The 22,881-nt window shown below is 44.7% G+C and overlaps 1 protein-coding gene and 1 non-coding gene across 4 annotated transcripts in view; one reads left to right on the top strand and one right to left on the bottom strand.

Moving 5' to 3' along the window:
* IRAK2 (interleukin 1 receptor associated kinase 2) overlaps positions 1-22,881 on the bottom strand; it is a 59,136-nt gene that overhangs the window by 6,000 nt on the left and 30,255 nt on the right. For 2 of the 3 annotated variants that reach the window (XM_059387896.1, XM_059387899.1), the window contains 8 exons: positions 20,357-20,481; positions 18,268-18,462; positions 18,120-18,184; positions 15,497-15,611; positions 13,483-13,592; positions 11,589-11,784; positions 8,223-8,285; positions 293-493 (listed from right to left, as the gene is read on the bottom strand). In XM_059387896.1, coding sequence (XP_059243879.1) covers positions 293-493; positions 8,223-8,285; positions 11,589-11,784; positions 13,483-13,592; positions 15,497-15,611; positions 18,120-18,184; positions 18,268-18,462; positions 20,357-20,481 — 1,070 coding nt within the window. The remainder of the gene's footprint in view (positions 1-292; positions 494-8,222; positions 8,286-11,588; positions 11,785-13,482; positions 13,593-15,496; positions 15,612-18,119; positions 18,185-18,267; positions 18,463-20,356; positions 20,482-22,881) is intronic. The other variant, XM_059387897.1, reaches the window with a different exon arrangement.
* LOC132012648 (U6 spliceosomal RNA) lies at positions 4,160-4,266 on the top strand. Its single transcript, XR_009402653.1, has one exon. It is a non-coding gene; the product is annotated as a U6 spliceosomal RNA (small nuclear RNA).

The following is a 22,881-nucleotide window of genomic DNA, read 5'->3' as shown; positions in this document are numbered from 1 at the left end:
CAGAGAAAGCAGTGTTCTGTTAACATCTGAGCCTGGGATCCTGCCCGCCCCCTGGCCTCCCAGCACACCACCCTCAGGCTCCTGAGCTACCCTTATCCATTTGATTCTCTCCTCTGCTTCTATGAGCTCCAATACGATCTTTGCAATCACATACAGCACTGGCTTATGAAATGACATCTAAGTAAAGGCCTCAATCCCAAGCCATGCCCCAGTTCCTGGTAAAGCAGAACCGTGAGGCCACCCAGGTCAGGGGCCCATGGCCACGGGGGAAAAGGCTGAGAGTGAGGCTCACCTCAGCCAAGCTGGCATTCCGCCTCCTCAGGCAGAGGCAGGTGGCCATGGCCAAGGCCTCAGCACAGTCCTCTGGCAGCCTCCCAGCTCTCTTCTCCAGGTACCTCTGGCAGATCTCCATAGCCATCACCTTTTCCATGTCTGTCTTTCTGCAGCACAGTGAGGTGGTGCTGCTTGGGATTTCACTGAGGAGTAAATCCTTCTGTGGGAAGAACAAGATAAACACGCCCGTGTGAGCTGCAGGGATATGGGATTCCACCACATGGGCCCCAGCTGCCCCGGCAACCGCACCAGACCTGCAAAACTTCAAAGAAAACAAGATTTTAAAAAATAAATGCAAAGATCCAAGAAACAAGTGAAAAAGCCAGAACTGGAGAATTGCTAAATTCCCTACACATACCGGGCATTCCATAGTACAGTCCACAAAGGCAGGGGCTTATCCTAGGCCTCAGTTGCTTCATTAGGAAAGTGGGGATAATAAGACTAACACAAAGATTAAAAGATATAATGCATCTAGGGGCACCCAGGTGGCTCAGTCAGTTAAGTGTCTGCCTTTGGGCTCAGGTCATGATCTCAGGGTCTTGGGATCCAGCCCCAGGTAGGGTTCCCTGTTCAGCAGGGAGTCTGCTTCTCTCTCTCCCTCTGCCCCTCCTCCCCCCACAACCCACAGCAGGTGCTCACGGGCTCTCTTTCTGAAATAAATTTTTTTTTAAAAAGATACTATACATCTGAAGCATAAAGTATGATACTCAACACAGAATAAAGATTCAATAGTCTCTTAATGATAAAAATTAATAATAATAATTAATAGCCACCATTTCTATACTACTACATGTTGGGCACTTTACCTATATTAATAACTTAATCTTAGTAGCAATTACAGGTGAGCTCTTTTATGATATGAAATACACATTTTAGGATGCAGTTTCTGACCCATACATATTTATTTATTTATCAAAGTTTGAGAAATATCATTTTTTTTTAAGTTTTATGTAATTTCTATACAAGGTGGGTCTGGAACTCACAGCACTGAAATCAAGAGCTGCATGCTCTTCCAAATGAGCCAGCTGGGCACCCCTAACCCCTGTTTATTTAATAGGAGGTCTACTATATAAACATTATATATACCTATATATTTTATAAACTTTGTATTTACATATAAGTTTTATAACATTTTATACTATATAGAAAGCAGGAATCTGAACTATGCATATAACAGAAGATATGCTATATATTTTTGCAAAAATACATAACACATTTATATAGTATAAATTGATCATATTTCATTAGTATATATTTACATATTTGCAAATATATATAGTTACAATATTAAATACATTGATTAAATATAAGAAAATATGTAATTATGTATAATATTGATTGGTATAATATATAGTGCATTAATCTATTGCATTTACATTAACATGAAACATTTATATTTATGTATTTATATTTGTGATATATTTATTGTATAAATAATAAAACATCTATATATAAATTTTCCATGTATATTCTGTGTTATATATAAGCTTTGTTTTTTGTCTTTTTTTTTTTTTTGAGAGTGAGAGAGCATAAGCGAGAGCACTAATGAGACAGCACAAGCAAGGGGAGAGAGGCAGAGGGAGAGGGAGAATCAGACCCTCCACTGAGCTTGGAGCCTGACATGGGGCTCAATCCCAGGACTCCAGGATTGTGACCTGAGCTGAAAGCAGACACCCAACCAAGTCACTGAGGTGCCCAAGGTCCTGTACTTACTAAATGTTCTAACAAGCCTTTCTTGCATTTATAATTAGAAATATTAAAATTAAGAGTTTTTGTTTGTGTCATTTTTAATGTCAAGAGTTCCCACTTTCCCATCTGTAAATATGACCATCAGAAACCCCAGATTTTGTGACAGTCTGGCACCTGCTGTCCTTTCCTATCTTGTCTCCTCCCCCTGTGACTCACTGTACTCAGTCACTCTGGCTTCTAGCTATTTTTGGAAGTACCTAAACTCATCCTGCCCCAGGGCCTTTGCATTGCTGCTCCCTCTGCCTAGAATGCTCCTCCTCTAAGTCTCACCACATCCTAGTACCTGACGTCCTAGTACATCTCTGCCCAGATGCCACCTTCTCCAAGCCTTCCCTGACCTAAAATATCCCTTTCCCTGCTCCTCCACTCTATCCTCTAACCTTATTTCACATTTCTTTTTAATTTTTTTTTTAGGATTTTATTTATTTATTTTTGAGAGAGAGATCGCACAAGGCAGAAGCCTGACGTGGGACTTGATCCCAGAACTCCAGGACCATGACCGGAGCTAACGGCAGACACCCAGTTGACTGAGCCATCCAGGCACCTTTTATTTCACATTTCCTAATAGCACATATCACTGGCCTGGAATTACATACGTTTTCATTTACTTGAATATGGTGTGCTCTCCTCCACGAGAATGAAAGTTCCAGGATGGAACTCCTGCTCACCTTTGTATCCTCAACCCCAAGAACAGTGTCTGGCACATAGTAAGTACCTCACAAATGTTTTCACAAGTTGTACATACTAACTTATTTTTTGGCTAAGTTTATTCTCTTCTTTTTTATGTAATTTTATTATTTTTAACAGAGGTCACTCGTTAAATGTAAAACTAAATTTATTTTTATTACTTTATGCAGATTTTCATAAAAATACACTTACAAATCTGGGAAACAAAAGATTAACAGATATTATCAGGCATGGGCTGTGATATTTGTTTCAAAAACAAAGGAAGACAGTCCCCACTATGCCTCAGTTTCCCCAGCCAGAAAATGGGTCATCTGAGGATTCAGCAATACCTAATTGGCTAACACCATGAGGACTTCATTACCTGGAAACTAAAAACCTCCAGCTGGCAAGGGCTGCCTTTATGAATGCCCTTTTGCACAATTCTCTCTTGTGAGCTCTGCCTTTTAAATATGTTTTTCTACAGAGTATCATGTGTTTAAAGTCCCAAACAGAGTCTGCACTGAATATGGATCCCAACATGGGGCAAGATCCCGACCTGAGCTGAAACCAAGAGTCATATGCTTAACTGACTCTGCCACCCAGGCACTCCTTTTTCATTTTTTGAACATATTTATTAGAAATATAATTAATGGTAACATGTGGACTTTGTGTTAGTTTCAAACAAACCAAATTTAAAAAGCAATTTTTGAGACAACTTGGGAAATTTAAACATGGAATGGGCCTTAAATGATATTAAGGAATTAAGAAAATTATTTTATGGGTAGAATAACATAATATCTGTCACATGCTTTAAAACACACACACACACACAGAGGTTTTTTGGTTCCAGAAGAAATAAGAATAATGTTGATAACTATTGGGATGCATGTATGGAGATTCCTTATAATCTTCTCTTTACTTTTGTGCATATTTGAAATTGTCCATAACAAAAATGGTTTTAAAAAAACTGGCTATGCCTGAGGCCAGGAAAGGGGAGGAGAGAACATGGTACCACTACCGTGTGTGGGTGGATTTTCAGAACCAAGTACACAGATTATCTCCTTATTTTCACTCACCAAAGGTAATACCCGCTAATGGTTCGCATTATGTTACCCAAGACCTTCTGCTAAGAAGTCTATAGCTATAATCACTTTGGTTACATATATATATAATTATTACAGTAGCAAGAAACTGCTTAAGGGGTATTAAAATAACAGTAATAGGGGCACGTGGGTGGCTCAGTCGGTTAAGCGTCTGCCTTTGGCTCAGGTCATGATCCCAGGGTCTTGGAATCAAGTTCATCAGGCTCCTTGCTCAGCAGGGAGCCTACTTCTTCCTCTGCCTGCTGCTCCCCCTGCTTGTGCTCTCTCTCTGACAAATAAATAAATAAAACCTTTAAAAAAAAATAACAGTGCTCACTTTGGCAGCACATATACTAAAACTGGAAGGATACAGAGAAGATTAGCATGGGCCCTGCACAAGGATGACACGCAAATTTGTGAAGTGTTCCATATTTTTATCTCACAAAACAAACTGAGGGTGGCTGGGGGGTGGGGAGGTAAGGATAGGGTGACTGGGTTATGGACATTGGGGAGAGTATGTGCTATGGTGAGAGCTGTGAATTGTTTAAGACTGATGATTCACAGACATGTACCCCTAAGGTAAATAATACATTATATGTTAATAAACAACAGAAATTTATATCCCCAAAAAAACAAACAAATAACAGTAATAATCGTAATAGCTAACACATATAAGTTCTACTATGTTCTAGTCACTGTTTTTGGTCCTGTTTTGTTTGGGGGTTTTTTTAGATTTTTTTTTTTTTTTTGACAGACAGAGATCACAAGTAGGCAGAGAGGCAGAGAGAGGAGGAAGCAGGCTCCCCGCTGAGCAGAGAGCCTGATGCGGGACTCGATCCCAGGACCCTGAGATCATGACCTGAACCAAAGGCAGGGGCTTTAAACCATTGAGCCACCCAGGCACCCCTGGTCCTGTTTTAGGTTAGTACTCCTTAACGTTCACTAAATCCTCTTGGGTACTATCATTATCCCCAATTTAAAAACAAGAAAATATAGGACACAACTTTTTTCATCTGTCCATCTATTTATTACCAAAGATGGGATTAAACTATATACTGTTCTGAACTTGCTTTTTTCACTTAGAAATAGTTCCCTGTCAGAACATACATGTTTTTCTCATTTTTTAAAATAAGAACATTTATGTTAGCTTTATTCAGAAAGACCAAAACCTGGAAGCATCCCAAATGTCCAACAACTGATGGATAAACAAATGGTCATACATCCATACAGTGAAATACTCCTCAACAATAAAAGGAATGATGACTGGAATGCACAGTAACAAGGATGAATCTCAAAACACAACACAAAGTGAAAGAAGCCTGATAAAACAGGTATATACTCTAAGATTCCATCTACCTGGTACTCCAAAAAAGAACTATATGGACAGAAATTAGATCAGGAGGAGAGCCTGGGTGGCTGAGTCAATTAAGCATCTGCCTTCAGCTCCAGTCATGATCCCGGGGTCCTAGGATGGACCCCCACATCAGGCTTCCCTGCTCAGCGGGGAACCTTCTCTTTCCCCCTCTGCCTGCTGCTCCCCCTGCTTGTGTGCACTCACTCTCTGTCAAATAAATAAATAATTTTTTTTTTAAAGAAATTAGATCAGGAAGCAGGGAGAAGGGATAAATTTGCCCAAGGGAATTTTCTGGAATGATGAAAAATACTCCATATCTTGATTATAGTGGTCTTGGTTACATAACTGTCCACACTTTCCAAACTGTGTACCATTCTGTACACCTCACAAGTGTGACTTACACCTCAATAGAAATGAATGCACATGTCCATAGTGAGACCTACACAGAAAAGTACCTAGCAGATATAGGGGTATACTGGAGACACACCAAATGTCCATCAACAGGTGAGTGGACACACAGTGGCACAGCCCTGCCTTGGAAAACTACTCAGCAAAAAGAAATGAACTATGGACTCGTGCAAAGAGCATGGGACATATCTCAGAATAACCATGCTGAGTGGAAAAATCCGGACACCAAAAGAGCCAGCTCTCTCTGATTTCATTTATTATGAAAGTCCAGAGAGTGGAATTTTGTGCAGTGACAGAAAGCAGATCAGTGGCCAGGGGGGACGGGGAGGCATCGGAGGGGTGGGAGGGGAGGATTACCAAGGAGAAGAGATAACTTCCCGGGTAGGAGGCAGGTCATGAACGTGTCCTGGTGACAATTTCACAGATATATACATGTGTCAAAATTAATCACATTATACACTTCATTCTTATTATTTATAAACATCATAAATTTACTTACAAATAATTCATGGAATTATCATGATATGTAATTATACTGTAATTTCCTTCACCATCTCCCAACTGACAGATATTTTACTTGTTTGCAGCTATTTACTAACATAAATAACACTATAATGAGAAGGCCGTGTCCACCTGTCTTTTCTCCCTTGTATGTATCCCACTGTACAAGTGAAATTACTGCATCAGAAGGTGCACCCATGTAGAATTTTGATGGAAACCCCCCAATGACCTTTGGAAAACACTGTGGCCACAAACGCTCCCCCGAGGGTGGAAGAGAGGCCTACTTCCTCCTACCATGGACCACATTAGGTGCTATTAGGTTTCACCTCTGATTTGAATCTTAAAAGCATGCTCAATATTAATTTTTTTAATTAAGATTTTTTTTTAAAGATTTTATTTATTTATTTGTGAGAGAGAGAGAGTGAGAGCGAGCACAGGCAGACAGAGTGGAAGGCAGAGTCAGAGGGAGAAGCAGGCTCCCTGCGGAGCAAGGAGCCCAATATGGGACTCGATCCCAGGACGCTGGGATCATGACCTGAGCCGAAGGCAGCTGCTTAACCAACTGAGCCACCCAGGCGTCCCTTTAATTAAGATTTTAAAAAAAATTATATTCTCCACATTTTTTTAAAGTAAACTCTACGCCCAACCTGGGGCTTGAACTCACGACCCAGGATCAAGAGTCACATGCTCCACAGACTGAGCCAGCCAGGTGTCCCTTCCTCCACATTTTTAGAAAACATTAACAAAAACATCTTCTAGAAAATTTCACGTAAGTATCTCAAAAGACTTCTTCTCCTGCAACATTCATCCAGGGAGACCCAGAGAACTGTTAGGAAATTCATCTCAAGAAAACTGTCAGAAGGGGCACCTGGGTGGCTCAGTGGGTTAAGGCCTCTGCCTTCGGCTCAGGTCACGATCCCAGTGACCTGAGATTGAGCCCCGCATCAGGCTCTCTGCTCAGCGGGGAGCCTGCTTCCTCCTCTCTCTGCCTCTCTGCCTACTTGTGATCTCTGTCTGTCAAATAAATAAATTAAATCTTGAAAAAAAAAAAAAAAGAAAGAAAGAAAGAAAAAGAAAAGAAAAATGTCAGAATATGAGAAACCACCTCACACTGCCCGGAACCACATCTGAGGTGCTGAAACCCACCTCTTGGTAATAACTGGGGCCCCAGTCCCCAAAAGTGGAATGGCTTTCTGTGGGTAAGTAGGCCTTCAGCTCCCGACCCCAGGGCCCAGGGAATGTTTTGGGGGCCCAGTCACCAAAAAAAACAACTGTTCTAATGGCCTCAACATCAAGTCAGGAAAGGTGCTTCTTCTCAAACTAAGGAAGAGGAGTGGAGCTTTCACAGGATTTGGAATTCTGCAGAAGACATGGGTTCAAATCCCAGTTCACCACTGATCTCACTGTGGGACATAAGTGTCTTTACCTTGGCCTTAGTTTTCTCATCTGCAACATGGGGGTGATGATAATCCTGAATTCATGGTTGAATTCAGGTTGGACTGTCATGAGAATTAAACAGTCAGCAGAGTGCCAGGGTTAAGAACTCAGGATCTGCCGTCCAGAAGACCTGATGTGGAACTTCGGCTCTGACACTAAGTAAAGCCGAAATCTTGGGGGAACCTCAGAGACTGCTTTTCTCAAGGGCAGGTGAACGTCATGACCCAATCAATCTCAGTGGGATTTTGTGATGACTGAGAAAGATAATATATGTAAAGTGCCAAACAGAGTCTGGCTCCACTGTTACATTTTTGAAATGACCCCGTATGTGTACATATGTGAAAGATAAACCTTTGAACCTACAAAATGAAAACTACTGCTTTTATTACAGGAACCTGCTTAAGAGGACTGACTTTTACCAAATTCAAGACAAATCCTACATCATTGCCAGATGCGTAGAGTGAAGAAATGGGTTTCCCCTAAACATTCTAAGTTCTCTTACCATGAAAAAGTGACCATGGGCTGGTTGGTAAGGGAGGGGAGAGGTTAAGATTACTTTGCAAATCAAGCTGTAGACTGAGACCTCATAACCATCTGTAAAATGGTTACTGTGGAGGTTCTTGCCCTCCTGAGCAACCCCCCACCCCCACAACCCCCAGTAGCTGTGAGCCAGAAGTGACTGGTTCCCTTACCAGGTAAACGGGGCTTCGGTTGTTATCCATTGCAGGGATGCCGGTGAGGACCTCAGCTAGCACCTGGAGAGAATATGCAGTTAGCATGGTTCAGACACTCAAGCAAAAGTTCAGGCTAGAGACAGAGGCCAAGAGCAATGACTCTTCTTACTAACAAAGACGGGGAGCTCCAGGCCCTACTCTGCCATTTGCCAGTATAAACACTTGCCCAAAGTCAGGAACATGGGAATATTACTCAATACCTCCTCCAACTAAACATATCACCCAGCTGCTAATAGAAGCTTTGAATGAACAGCAAGTCAGGGAGGATGGAAACCAATGTGCATATTACCATCAGTTTTATATGTATATGTGTAGCCATATAAATACATAATGTATATGTTTATATATGTATACTGTATATTTATATTAAAATATGTATGTATATATAAATAATGCATGTGTAAATATGTATATTTACATGCATATACTATATACTTATATATAAATGTATACTATACACACACATTTTTGCATATATACATGTATCTACACACACACACTATATTTTAAAGATCATTTCATTTAAAAACCCATCAGAAACGGTAAGCAAGCATTGCTATGTCAGTTGTAGGAAAGGAGGAATCCATGTACATTACATAAGTCTATTCTACACAGAAAGTCTCACTGACATTTAGATGTTTAAACATGACTTTAGAGCATGTTTCATCCTAGGCCTTTATTAACATGACCTGTTCATTAATTCACCCACTCACAGAAGGAGCAGAGCTCTACACCAGTGTGAGACACCACAACACTGACAAACCATGATGTGTGTCTTCATAAAGGGGAAAGCTGCTTTGAACAGAAATTCTCAACAGACCATAGTGGTTAAGGGCTCTCTACAGTCAGGCCTTCCTGGGCTCAAATTCTGACTCTCTTCCCTAATCACTAAAGGGCTAAAATCTGAGCCTGCATTCCTACCTGGTAAATGGTGATCTGCTGGTTGTGAATATAAGGAAGTGAGTACCCCACCCTGAATTTCAAATCTCTCTCCCACAACCTCCCTCCAAGCAAGTCGGAATAGTCACGTTTGCTGCCAAGAAATCCTCTGTCCTCAAAGGAACGACCTGATGGGTTAGTTAGACCGGCAGTGGCCAGCAGGGGGCAGCAGAGGGCACCCTGCAGCGCGTGAATGGGAGCAAGCTGAAAAGGGATTCCCCAACCAGCTCCTGGCCGGAAGGGAGGAAGAACAGGGGTAATGAATACACAGACATTCCCTTCTGCCTCTTCCACAGGCAGGCTCTGTGCTGAACCTTTTAGAGAGGCCATTTAATGCTCACAAAACAACAACAACAACAAGAACACTGAGAAATGCAGTGTTCCCAACCGGAAGGATCAGAGTTCAGAATCATACTGTCAGTTAGTGGCAGAGCTGGGGAAAAAAAGGTGAAGGGAGCCAGTGGGCACAGAATGCATAAACTAATTTTAAAAATTGTTGCATCAACAGCTGAATTAAAAAGTCAAGGGTTGAGGCGCCTGGATGGCTCAGCTGGTTGAGCATCTGACTCTTGATTTCAGCTCGGGTCATGATTTCAGGGGTGTGTAATGGAGCCCACATTGGGCTCAGGGCTCAGCACTCAGCACAGAATCTTCTTGGGATTCTCTCTCTCCTCTCCCTCTGCCCACTCACACTCTCTCTCTTAAAAAAAAAAAAAAAAAAGGAGGGGTAAACAAAGATCAGAAATGAGGGTGTGAAAGTAGGAATACCAACTACCACCACAATAATAAAGTGCAGGGTACCTGCTAACTATTTGCATTATCGTATTAGTCTCCATATTTGTCACTAACCCCTTTCACAGAGGACAAAACAGGCCCAGAGTTACAGGTCAGGTACCCAGGGTCACAGAGTTGAAAGTAACTAAGCTGGGACTTAAACCCACACTCTCACACTCTACCCTGGATTGCCTGGCAGCCTCGGGGGTCAGTCCTGCTGGTTTTTAGAGGAGCAAGAGCCTTGGCTGGCCCCACTGAGCTCCACTGAGCCACTCACAGTGGAGTTGATGGGGGCAAGGAAACCGGAAGAGCCCACGGGAGATAGGAGGAAGCAGAATCTGGCTTCTAGAGGTCAGGATCAGAGCAGAAGGTGGCTCAGGGAGGCCACGAGTGGGAGAGGTGGATAGACAAGAGATGGGACAGAGAAGGAGGATGCACAGAGTTGGAGGCTAGAGAGGAGAGAGAAGTCACAGTCTGAGAGGCAGCTGTTTGCTCCTGACAAAAGCCAACCAGAGACTGTCACTTTCTTCAGCCAGCATTTCCCAGACTTGGTTCCATGGGACACTGGTATGGAGAGAGACTGAGGAAACAAGGTTCCACAGTCAAATGATTTTGGGAAATGCTGCATACCATTTGCCCAGCTATGGTGAATTCACAACTAAATTAGATTAAAGGCTCACTACCATATTAAAGTCTCTGATTAATTTTATGGTAAGGAAATCTGCATGACTCTGCTTAACCCAGCATTGATCATACCTCTTTGGCCATGAAACCCTTTAAATACATCAAACCTACAGAGACCTCAAGGGTGTTCCACAGAAATATACTTTGGAGACTGCTATATTCAGACCATGAACTCCTGAGGGAAGGGCTGTGTTTGAGTTACGTTTTTATTCCCAGTGCCTGGCACACAGTGATGACAGACAGGATGGTGGTGTGAGGAGGGGGGAAGGATGCACAAGTGGATACTAAACGGACAGGTGACTGTTGAATGGATGGATATTGGAGGGACAGTTGAATGGATGACTGGACAGATGGATGGACAATGTGAGCCAACAGGATAGACCGTTAGATAGCTGGCTGGCTGGGAAAGAGAGAAGGAAAGAGCCTCACAGAAGCTGGACACTCATGAGTAACAATACTTCAAGGGCTGGCAAATTTTTTCTGTAACAGGGCTAGACTGTAAGTATTTTAGGCTTTGTGCGCCACAAACCAAATTTCTGTCATATGCTGGTTTTTTTTTTTTAAGATTTCATTTATTTATTTGAGAGAGAGCACAAGCAGGGGGCAGGGGCAGAGGGAGAGGGAGAAGCAGACTCCCCAATGAGCAGGGAGCTCAATCCCAGGACCCCAAGATCATGACCTGAGCTGACACCAGATACTTAACTGACTGCGCCACCCAGGGTGGCATCTTTTATTAGCATCTTTTATAAATGTACTATTCTTAGCTACAGGCTGCACAAAATACGCCCCAGGCCATAGTTTGCCAGCCCTTACTTTACTTCGATGGACTATATCTAGGGAGCTCTATTATATCTTCTGCTTACAAAGACGCTGTGGGAAGGACAAATGAGGACAGGCCCAAGGCCAGGCAGAGAAGGGAGCTCTTACAATTCCACAGCTGAAGATGTCTACTCGTTTTGTCAGCTGCCCCACCCTGATGAAATCTTCCGGCAGATACGCAGCTGAGGCCTGGAAAAGATGAGTCTTCATCATGGTGTATCTTGACCTTTTGTTGTCAGGACACAGGTGAGCCATTGGATGAGCCAGCTTGGGGGTGAAGGTTTGGTCTAGCAAAACATTGGAGCTGTGGAAAAGAAAGCAGAGAGAACTTTCTCACTTGGAGCTGGACAGGAAGAGATTGCCATGGAGACCCTTTCAGAAAACAACTTCACAATAAGCAGCAGTGGCCCTGGCAAGTTAAGAATCACTTTAGACCCTCTGCCTGGATTTTCTGAGCTGGTCCCGGTGAGGGAAGGGGGTGGAAACGCACTTCCACCAGCAAAGGAGGACAGAGCTGAGATTAGTTGTGCTGTCCCAGGAATGGCCTTTGGGGTGGTCAGCAAGGTACGGCCCCCCTGATCCCCACAGATGTCAAACCCTCATCAAACTCAGCTTGCCTAGACCGTGGGCTATGGAGGCTTGAGCCCCTCTAACACTGTTGTGAGCCCTGGCTCTGGCCTGACAGACTCAAGTCTAAATGCCACGATCCCTTGTGATTGGTCCTGCCCAGATCATGGGACTATGAAGAACAATAAAAACATTATTGGACCTGGGCATCTGACCTGTGGGAGTCAACACTCTCAGAAGCTACTTCAAAGGGAAAAACAAACAAACAAGAAAACAAATTACATGGATAAAAATAATCAAACTAACCCTAAACAGTTGTTTAAAAAATAGACATCAGGGGTGCCTGGGTGGCACAGTCGGTTTAGAGTCCGACTCTTGGTTTCAGCTCAGGTCATGATCTCAGGGTTGTGGGATTGAGCCCCCCACTGGGCTCCACGCTCTTGGGATTCTCTCTCCCTCTCCCTCTTCCCCTCCCCCTCACCTGAAATAAATAAATCTTAAAAAAAATAAAAAACAGACATCAATTCCAATATCCACTATTAGGGGTAGTTAAGTAAATTATGGGCCAATCCCTTCAACAGAAAACTAAGAAGTCACTAAAAATGATGGCATGCCACATGAGGAAAGGTTTGCCTTGTTTAAATAAAAGGGTAAGAAAGAAAACATGAATTGGTAAGCAGACACAGTGCCCCCTTAGGGTTAGGACTTCGTGTGGGCAATGGTTGAAGAAGTCAGGGCACCAGGGCCAGAATGACCTCTCACCCTCTCACCCTTTCATTTCCTTTCTTGCTATTACAATTGTCTGTGTGATCAAGCAAGAATCAGGGAGGAAAAAAGAGGACAAGGCTTCTACTAGCCAAATGGAAAACTTGGAGGAAGTATGAGTTCTATGGTTTCAAGGTCAGTTGTGCCAGATTTTCTGGTATTTTCTGGAGTCTCTCCATGCTGCCAGTCCCCAGACAGGACTCTTGTTGTCCTCATGTCCCAGGGAGCATGGTGCTAAGATACTGGGTTGCACACCTACCCTGCAGGAAGCTTCCCTGACATGAATTGCTTTTACCAACAGATACATAAGCAGGGGGTGCGCGTCCAGGAAGATGCTGAGTGAGGAGCTCAAAATCCTAGGGGCCTTGGCCCAAAGCTCCAGGATCAGGTCCAGACCAGCTGCTGGGTTGGAAGTAAAAGGCATCAGGGATGTGGGGTATGCGCTGGGAAAACACCAGCTCAAAAAGACAAGCACGGTGACAGGGAGGCAGTGTGTGGGGACAGCAGAAACCCTGAGTTTTGAGGGAATAACAAAGAAAGATAGAAGAGACCCAGGAGAGGTGGGTGGGAGGAGCCATCCAAGAGCAAAAGAGACCGAGGGAGAGGAAGGGGCGCAGGATGTGTGTGGCTGGACCCCCGCAGTGCAGGCCCTCGAGACCCCCTCCCTCACCTCTTGACATTGCCATGGATGATCTCCAAGCTGTGCAGGTGCCCCACAGCACGAAGCAGCCCAGAGCAGATGCTGGCGCGCTGGGGCCAGAGGAGGGCGTCTGTGCCTCCCTAAATTAAAGAAAAAGGGAGAGAATCAGTCACACCTCTGCCTTTTCCAAGTCCCAATGAGCTCCCAGCTCCTGTCTCTCCTCCAGACCATCCCATCCTCTGTGAGGGGGCTCAACCAGCATGGTGTACTGGCAGGGTACCATTCTGACATCAGCAGACCTCGATATAAATCCCAGCTCAGACACGCACTAGCTGTGTGACTCTGAGAAAGACGCTCAATGTCCCTGAGCCTTGATTTCTGCTTTAGCTATAAAATGAAAGTGTTAACCCCATGCCTCTCTAGGGTTGCTCTAAGGACTCAGAGGACAATATGGTAGGGGGTATATGGTATATGAGTATACGGTACACACCTAGTATGGTGCCCGCCACACAGTGGGTGCTCAGTAACCTGCAGCTGTTTTTATCACGACTATACAGTGGCAGGTCTGGAATTTTCCTTTAGGAGAGGGCTCCTGGGAGAGGGGATGAGGAGCTTGTGTTAGCACACTAAGCACATGGGCCTAATGGCAATTTTATGTGTATTTGGGGAGACCTCATGGGGGCTGGTGGGGATTACAGGGTGAGCTAAAACCCTCACCATCCCCCAGGCACTGTTGTTCTAGGACTGAAACTCCAGGCTCAATCACTACTTATTTTTTAAGCCCCATCATAGGTCCCACATCCTCTGAGAGCTGGCCTTGCTTGTAGATTCCTTCTCAAAAACTCTGGAATTGGGGCACCTGGGTGGTTCAGTGGGTTGGGCCGCTGCCTTCAGCTCAGGTCATGATCTCAGGGTCCTGGGATCGAGTCCCACATCAGGCTCTCTGCTCAGCAGGGAGCCTGCTTCCCTTCCCCTCTCTCTCTGTCAAATAAATAAATAAATAAATCTTAAAAAAAAAAAACTCTGGAATTTACAGCCACATGAACCCTGTTTAAATTCCAGCCCTGACACCTGTCAGCTGTGTTCCTTTGGGCAGGTTGCTTTGCTTCTCTGCACCAGAAACTCCTTTTTTTGGAAAACGGGGGCGGGGGGGGGATACCTCTTGAGTTGTAGCTAGGCCTGAAGGGGACAAGTGTAAAACCTTTATCGTGGTGTTTTGCACACAGCAAGAGTGTAGCAAACCTAAAAATCATTATTATACCATGAATAACCGTTTTGTCTGGTCTCTGTTAAGGGAAGCAGTAATTCTCTTGCAGAATAAATCTTCCTCCTATTTGAGGATTTTATGGGAGGGAGATTGTTTTTAAAATTGTAGTTTTAGGGGCTCCTGGGTGGCTCAGTGGGTTAAAGCTCTGCCTTCAGCTCAGGTCATGATCTCAGGGTCCTGGGATCAAGGCAGGGAGCCTGCTTTCCCTACCCCACCCCCCACTCCACACCCTGCCTCCTTGTGATCTCTCTGTCAAATAAATAAATAAAATCTTTTTAAAAATTGGAGTTTTAATTGGTATTATGCTCACATGCTGTAACATGCAAAAGGTACTAAAGGGCATAGAGTAAAAATTCCTCTCCTTTCCCACGCCCTAGCTACCTAGGTCACTTCCTCAGAGGCAGCCAAGATACCAGTTTTTTTTTATCTTTCCAGAGATAGCCCATAAGGACACAAGCAAATAGCTATATAATAGAATAGCATTTTTAGCAAATAAAAATTTGCTTCTACTTCTCCATACTCTGTATCTCTTAATTACTTTTCTTGTCCTATTGCCTTGACTATCACCCCCAGAACAATGTTAAATAAAATTAGTACTATGGGATACCTTTGTCTTGCTCTCGTCAAATAATTTTTTTGTAGGTTTTTACGTGAAGATGTGTAGCCAGATCTTATCTATTCCAGCCTAACTTCTCTCCTGATGTCCCCTCTCCCCTCCAGAAGTCCCTAACTGGATGCTATCTGGTTCTGTTCTCTGACCATGACCCAGCCCCTTACCTGACCCTGGAGTCTGTCCTGTAAAGAGCCATTTGCCATGTATGGGTAGATCAGGCTGCAAAGCTGATTTCCAGTGCAGAAGCCCAGCAAAGGTAAGACGTTGGGGTGGCAACATCTGAAATCACATATTATTGCAGAGGTGAGGAGTCAGACAGAAAGAATAAACAGACTGCTCTAATTCCTCACCTCCCACCCCTCTTCTGCCCCCTCTACCCATGAGGTCACCAGTGAATTCCCAGATACCAAATGCTCTGATCCCTGAAGACCCAGTACCAGGGTAGAGAGATGAAAGCTGCCTGCCTTCAACAAGCATGAAGTCAAGGAGCTCAGACCTACCCTACCTCACTGCTCTGCTGCACAGAACACCCAAACCAGCCCATCTTCTAGAAACAGAGGCTTAGAGGTTAAGGAACTTGCTCACGATCATGACCAGCATGCAGGGAAGGCAGGATCAGATTGCAGGGCTGCTGGGACTCCCAGGACTGGGTTCTTCCCTGAAATCCTCTTCTCCTAGGTTCTGAGTCACTGTTCCCTCCTGACTCTCTTCCTACCTCTCTGACTGCTTTCCCCTGGCTTTTTTCACCAAGACTCTCCTCCTTTGCCTTCCTCTGAAAGCTCAATACCTCCGGCTCAGCTCATCATCTTGTTTGATCAGCTATGTCTCCAGGTATGCTCCCCCCAAATCTCTCATTGCAGCCCCTTCCTAAGCTCTAGAACTGAATGTCTGTTTGCATTCTGATGCTCAGGTGAAAAACTTCGACTCAACAGGTCCCAAACCCACTCGGTGCCCAGTTATTTGGGATAATAAATCCCCCAAAGGCACCTATGCAGTCTCTATGCAGTTTCCTGGAAACCTCCTTACCTCCCCACCTAAATGGTCAGCATTCATGGTCATAAACAGTTTTCCAACTGTCCCCTTCATTCACCCCTCCTCCACCCTGAATCAGACCCTGATGGATGCTCCACAGGACTATTATAATGGACTCCTGGCCAATCCCTCCTGTCCTCCTCCACTCCCTGCAGGCCATAATACTGCACTTTTCATACTCAAGAGAGTCATTTACACTCAATCCCTTCTGGACCATAAACATTCCCAAGGCAGGGACTGTGTATCTTCCCTAAGACCAAAAAAGGCCTTGGCAACCCACAGCTGCCCAGTCAATGAATGGGATGTCTGTCAACTCGGGGAAGTACTTTGCAAAAATGGAAAGGGGAATTATACTTTCATTTTTTGATTAAATATGTGTGTGCTTATTCATACACAGGTACAAATAGAGAAAAGATTAAAGAAAATATATTGAAATACTAACACAGAAGTAGTCATTTATAGGTACTACAGAAAACAGGTGACTTTTTTTTTCTTATTTATTATTTTCTTGAACTCTTAAGACACTCTACACTAATCACACATTCCTCGCCCAAGGCTGCGTGTTGGTAGAGAGCAACTTGCCAAGGTTGAATGACAGTGGATGTCCAGCGCCTGACAGGTGCCAGACAGGCCTTTGTTAAATTCATCAGTCAGTGATGGCAGAGCCAGAACAAGTCTCCCCACGTCCTTCCCGTTCTTTTTGCCAGTCCCCTGCCAGCTCCGGGACAGGCAGGCTCACTTCCCTTCTCAGCCTCAGTTTCCCCATCTGTAAAACGAGCAGGTTTGAGGAGGGCTTTTGAAGGTCTTTATTGCTCAGGACTTTATGGCTCAAAATTTCTCTGTTGGGGTGCCTAGGTGGCACAGCCGGTTGAGTATCAGACTCTAGTTTCCCCTTCGGTAATGATCTCGCTCCACGCAGAGTCTGCTGGAGACTCTCTCTCCCTTTCTCTCTTCCCCTCCCTGCTCTCTCTCAAAATAAAGAAATAAATCTTTTTAAAAAAAAAAGTCTCTGCCAAAGGCTAGACAGTAAATATCTTAGACTTTGTAGGTCAATATGGTCTCTGCGGCAACCACTCAACAGTGCACTATCCCACACAAACAGCCAGAGAGAAGACAGAGATAAGTGTAACTGTTCCAATAAAACTTTATCATGGACATGGAAATCTGAATTTCATATACTTTTCACGTATCATGAAATCTTCTTCTCATAATTATAATGGAGAACCCATTCTTAGCAATCAGACTACACACACACAGGCATGGCCTGATCTGGCCCACTGGGCATCATTTGCTAAGTCCTACTCTGGGGCAACACCGTTTTGAGATGGATTTGCCATTGGAGTTGGAAACAGTAAATCTCTGACCATCTCAAAAAAACAGGATAGAAACAGATTTCTTCCACCATGGAAGGAAAGAGCTGGGCCAAGCGAGCCAAGAGAATTTGATAATTCTAATCCATGCATATAGGTGCTTCAGAGAAAAAGCATGGACTACGAAGCCAGACCAACCTAGGTTCAAATTCTAGCTCTGCTACTTACCAGCTGTGCGATCTTGGACAAGACACTTAACCTCTCTGGGCCTCAATTTGCACATGTACAAAACAATGCTGATAGGAGCAGCAATGTTACAAGGTTCTTATGAGGATTCAGTGAATTTTTACATGTGGAATTTTAAGACATGCCTGGCATACAGGAAGCACTATCTCCAGGTTAGCCGTCATCATTAAGTAAAGTATTTTCCAAAGGGGAGGCTTACCTGCGACAAATTTGTACCTCTGCCTGGAAGAATTTTTCGACTGATCCTGGACCTGAGTAGGCCACCTGTGGGAAAAGACAATGAAACATGAAAATCCAGGCTCACCAGTAGAACTTCCACCCCTTACTTGAAACCAAGAAGTGCTCGCCTCTCTGAGCTTCTTGAAGACAAATGGTGTGCCATGCCTTTGCCCTTTGTAGATGTCAGCAAAGGTCCCCTCACTGATTTTGTGGTTTTGGTTGAAGTTTTCAGTTGCCTGGACCACATCTGCCTCGCTCCAGAAAAGGCTGTCTTCAGCTTGGCTCACAAGTGTTTCCTGCTTAGGAATGGAGGTACTAAAGCCCTGGGAATGCAGACAGAAGAGATGGAGATTAGTATGGGATTAAAATGGAAACTATTTTTTCCCTACTACCTCAGGGAATCTTAGCTCATCAAAGCTGAAGAGGTGGGGGAATTCATCTTGTCCAGTGAGGAGAAATGGTCCTTTATAGGACATGGATAGGGCCCGCTCAAATCCCAGCTCTGCCTCTAACTGGCTCCGTGACCTTGGGGAAGCAGCTTAACCTCTCTGAACCTTAGTTTCCAGAGCAGCAAAAATGAAGATAACCATAGTACTCCGGAGCTTAATCCTGCAGACCAATTAAAATGTGAATATTCCTGGCACGTGGCTACGGTTTTTGCTTTGTCTTTTTCCCCAGTTTACAAAAGTGAGAACCAAGGGGGTCAGAGAGCTAAGGTGAGGTCACACAGCTGGTCAGCAGCTGAACTGATGCCCCAGGTCCTACACATGGTATACATGCTGGGAAGCAGGATCTAGGTTCACACAAACAAATGCAATTCTGTGTGAGTCTCTGAAAAGCAGCTCTCCCTCAGTCACGTACCTTCTTAAAAATAGGTGTACAGAGGTTTAACTTTTTTTAAGTTATCTATGCTCTTACAGTTTTTGAAAATTAGAGGGTGAATACCATCCACGATCCCATTATCCACTGAACTGCTATGAGAGTTTAAAGTATTTCTTATAAATTAGATACACGGGATTTCTTTTCCTTTTTTTTTTTTTTTAAAGATTTTATTTATTTATTTGACAGAGAGAGAGAGAGATCACAAACAGGCAGAGAGGCAGACAGAGACAGAGAGGGAAGCAGGCTCCCTGCTAAACAGAAAGCCTAATGCGGGGCTTGATCCCAGGACTCTGAGACCATGACCTGAGCCAAAGGCAGAGGCTTAACCCACTGAGCCACCCAGGCACCCCAGGATTTCTTTTTAAAATCAGGATCATGCCATACACATAGTTTTGTCTTCTGGTGATTTCACTTAACACTATCTATACCATGATCAGTCCACCAATTAGTAAATGATCTTTGAAGATTAGTAATTATGTATTAAAAAACAAAACAAAAACATGCTTAAGTGCTCGTCTCCTTTATGGAAGAGTCTCATTAACCAGACCCATGTAGCATTGGCTTTTCTGCTAGGCACCCTGCCCAGGATACTTTTAGAGGCCCACAAAAATATTTTGATTTCTTTTAAAGCCAGAAGAATAAGAGTGAACTTTTAGAGTCAAAGAAATTGTTTTAATTTTTTAATACAGGTTGGATTAGGTTCATCTTTGTGCAGTGCAATTGTAAAATATATTCCCAGATTTACCTCTTTTTTTTTTTTTTTTCCATGAAGGAGAGAAAAGGCCCACAAAGGCAAAAGTGTCTAAGACCCTAAAGGTCACATGTGGTCCTGGACCCAAGTCACTGCAAATTTGGGATAATTCAGACATGTATGGGGTGGGAAAGGGTTAGAAGAGAGGTGGTTTGTAAGCAAATGACTTAGTATACATGTAACCAATATATTTTGTGGGGAGAAAGATACCATGTATCAGTTCCCATCAAACACAAAGAATGGAAAAGCACATTTAAAAACATGTATTTGTGTAAAGGGCACCCCCAATGCCAGGGCCCCAGGCCCTAGCTGCATTGATAGCCTGCATTTAGTCTTGGAAGCTTGGAGTAATTCCTTTCTCCCTATCCCCTTAACCCCTAGCCTGCATTTTGGTCTTTTTTTTTTCTTCCCATTTTATTCATTTATGTCATCTCTATACCCAACATAGGGCTCGAACTCATGATCCCAAGATCAAGAGCTGTAAGCTCTCCTGACTGAGCCAGCCAGGAGCCCCAGCACATTGCATTTTTGAGTGGGAGCCACAGCTGGGGGTTGGGGGAGGAAGGTGGTATTCCCAGATTTACCTTTGAATCGGATGAAACAGGAAAGTCAGTTTTTAAGGAATGAGGGTCATCTGCAGAAGGAGGCGGGAGGTTGGCTCTGGCTGGAGCACGCCCTGAAAGGGAGGGACCATGGGTCTGGCCGTGCCCTAGAAAAGAGGAAGACAGGAGGGGTTGGCAACCAGTTCCCACACCAATTTCTCCTTCATTCCACAAACACTTTTTGTCACCAATGACACCTGCTATTTCCTGACACCCCCACGGGCCAGCCTATACGCTCCTCACGAGCCACCTTAGTGACACTCTGTGACAGCCCCAAAGTTTGGTTCCATATATGATTCCCACTGGGCCAGGGGAGAAGTAGAGGCACTAGAGGTGGCTACTGGCTCAGGGCCACTCAGCCAGTAAGTGGCAGGGCCAGGCTTCGGATGGACATCCATGTGACTTCCAAGCCCTACTCTGGCCCACCTCCCGCACAAAGAGCAATGAAGGACACAGAGGTGATTAACGGCGGAGCCCGCTTTCCGGAAAACTCCATTGCAGCAGCAATGGCCATAACCAGCCTCCAAGGGCAGAGGCAGCAGAGAGGCCACCCAAGCAGGTTGGGAGGCCAAGGAGGGTTTCACAGAGGATTTCAAAAAAGTGGATAGCGGGCACTGAAGGAGTAGGACTGACTGTGGGGAGGTATGAGAGCAGGCAAGCTCAGGCATGCAGAAATTACTCAGGCATGCCTAGCTAGCAAACACCACTGTCACACAAGGCCCTGCTCTAAATGAGTCAGTGTGTTAAGTCTCTTAATCATGATGACAATCCTAGGAGACAGGTACTATTACCATGTTCTCTTTATAGATGGTGAAACTGAGGCAGAGAGAGGTAAAGAAACCTTTCTAAGGGCACACAGTCAGTGGCTCTAGAGTCCATGGTTTTGTTTTTTTGTTTTGTTTTGTTTTTAGGCAGGCTCCATGCAGGGCACCCAGTGCAGGGCAGGGAGCCCAAGGCAGGGCTTGAACTCACAGCCCTGAGATCAAGACCTGAGCTCAAATCAAGAGTTGGCAGCTCAGCTGACTGAGTCAATCCAGCATCCCCAGAATCCGTGCTCTAAACCCTTAGAGAATGAAGAAGATTTGGGAGAGAGAGGGCTTGAAGAGTAGTTTGGGGTCACGTAAAAGCCAGGTTAAAGAAGTGACATTTCTTCGAGGGGCACCAGAAAAGGATTAACCTGTACACTAACAAGGCAGTCTGGAGTCTGATGAATTAGAGTGGGTGCAAGCCAGGGTGGAGATGGCATGAGGGACGAGCTGTGGTGGCCGATCCACGCAGGAACAGGCCTTGGCCAGAAGCCAGAAGCTTCAGATGTCATTATCTGGGATGGCCTCTGAGTAACTGGGCACCAGCCCTCCAAGGGAACCTGGCCTTGACCCCAGGGTGGCTGGCCCAAGCCTCCTATTTCAGGTATTTCTGGTTTATAACATCAGGAAATGAGGGATTAATCTGGAACTTTGGCCATAAAAAAGAAAATTAATTCGGAAGACTGAAAATAGCACCCTGATGAAGCTAGAATCAGGCTTACTAAACTATCAGCCGAGGCAACTGATAAAACAAAGCTCACCTAACGCTGGCTAAGCCTCTTTCATCCTCACAGAGCCCAAGAGGAGGGGCAGCCTAAACCTCTCTCTGAGTCCACGGTTCTAGACCTCTAGACAGCTAAGAGCCCCACCACACTCTCAAATCCATGCCCACATCCACCCAAGCTTCCCAGGGGCTGCTCCCCTGTGACTAAGTGTGGAGGGGACAAGAAGGGGAGATCCAGGGCCCTGTTCTCCCTAAAGACACCAGGGGAGCCTGCCTTAGACACTCCTACCCAACCTGCCCACCTTCTTTCCTTCACCCAGACCCCAAGCCTCCTCCAGCTTCACCCAGCTCCTTCCCTATTTTCTCTCAGGCCTTTGTCCTGTAAAAATCCTCCTGCTTCTCAGGTGATCTTGTCCAATACAGGCCTCTGTTGGCCAGACCAGAGACCTCTGCTGACACACCACTGCTGCCTCTAACCATACCCTTCCTTCTCTCAGCCTTGGCTCAATACCTCTGGCTTGGGTCCCCAAACTGTGGTCATGTTTATCTCTCTCCTAATTGTTAGCTGTGTCTCTGTGCCGCCTCACTGTGAGTGACTTGAAGTTTTTCTTTCAATCGGCTTTAATTCACACATGATGTATTTACCCTTGAAATCCCCAGAGTTTTTTACGCGTGAGATATACATCTTTTCTAACATCCGAGCTCTCTTGAATCACGGGGATCCAGGGTCCATGCCCTGGGGACCGCTGCTCTAGACTACTCCATTTCCCTCCTGCTTCTCCTCTCAAGTTCTGCCCTATGCTGGCCCCACCCAGAGCTGGCCTCAGGATGGGGTTCTCACTGTGTGGATGGTCCCTCTCCCTTTGCCCATTGACCGGCAGGCCAACACTGGCTTCACATAAATCATGACTTTCTGGCTGGCTTGACGCCTGGGATTCTCCTGAGATTGGGAGGGTGTTACCGAGGTCTGCTCTTGT

Source organism: Mustela nigripes, chromosome 2 (assembly GCF_022355385.1).
Source record: "Mustela nigripes isolate SB6536 chromosome 2, MUSNIG.SB6536, whole genome shotgun sequence".
NCBI lineage: Eukaryota > Metazoa > Chordata > Mammalia > Carnivora > Mustelidae > Mustela > Mustela nigripes.
Note: the sequence above shows the minus strand (reverse complement) of the source record. Positions and strands in the feature narration are given on the sequence as shown.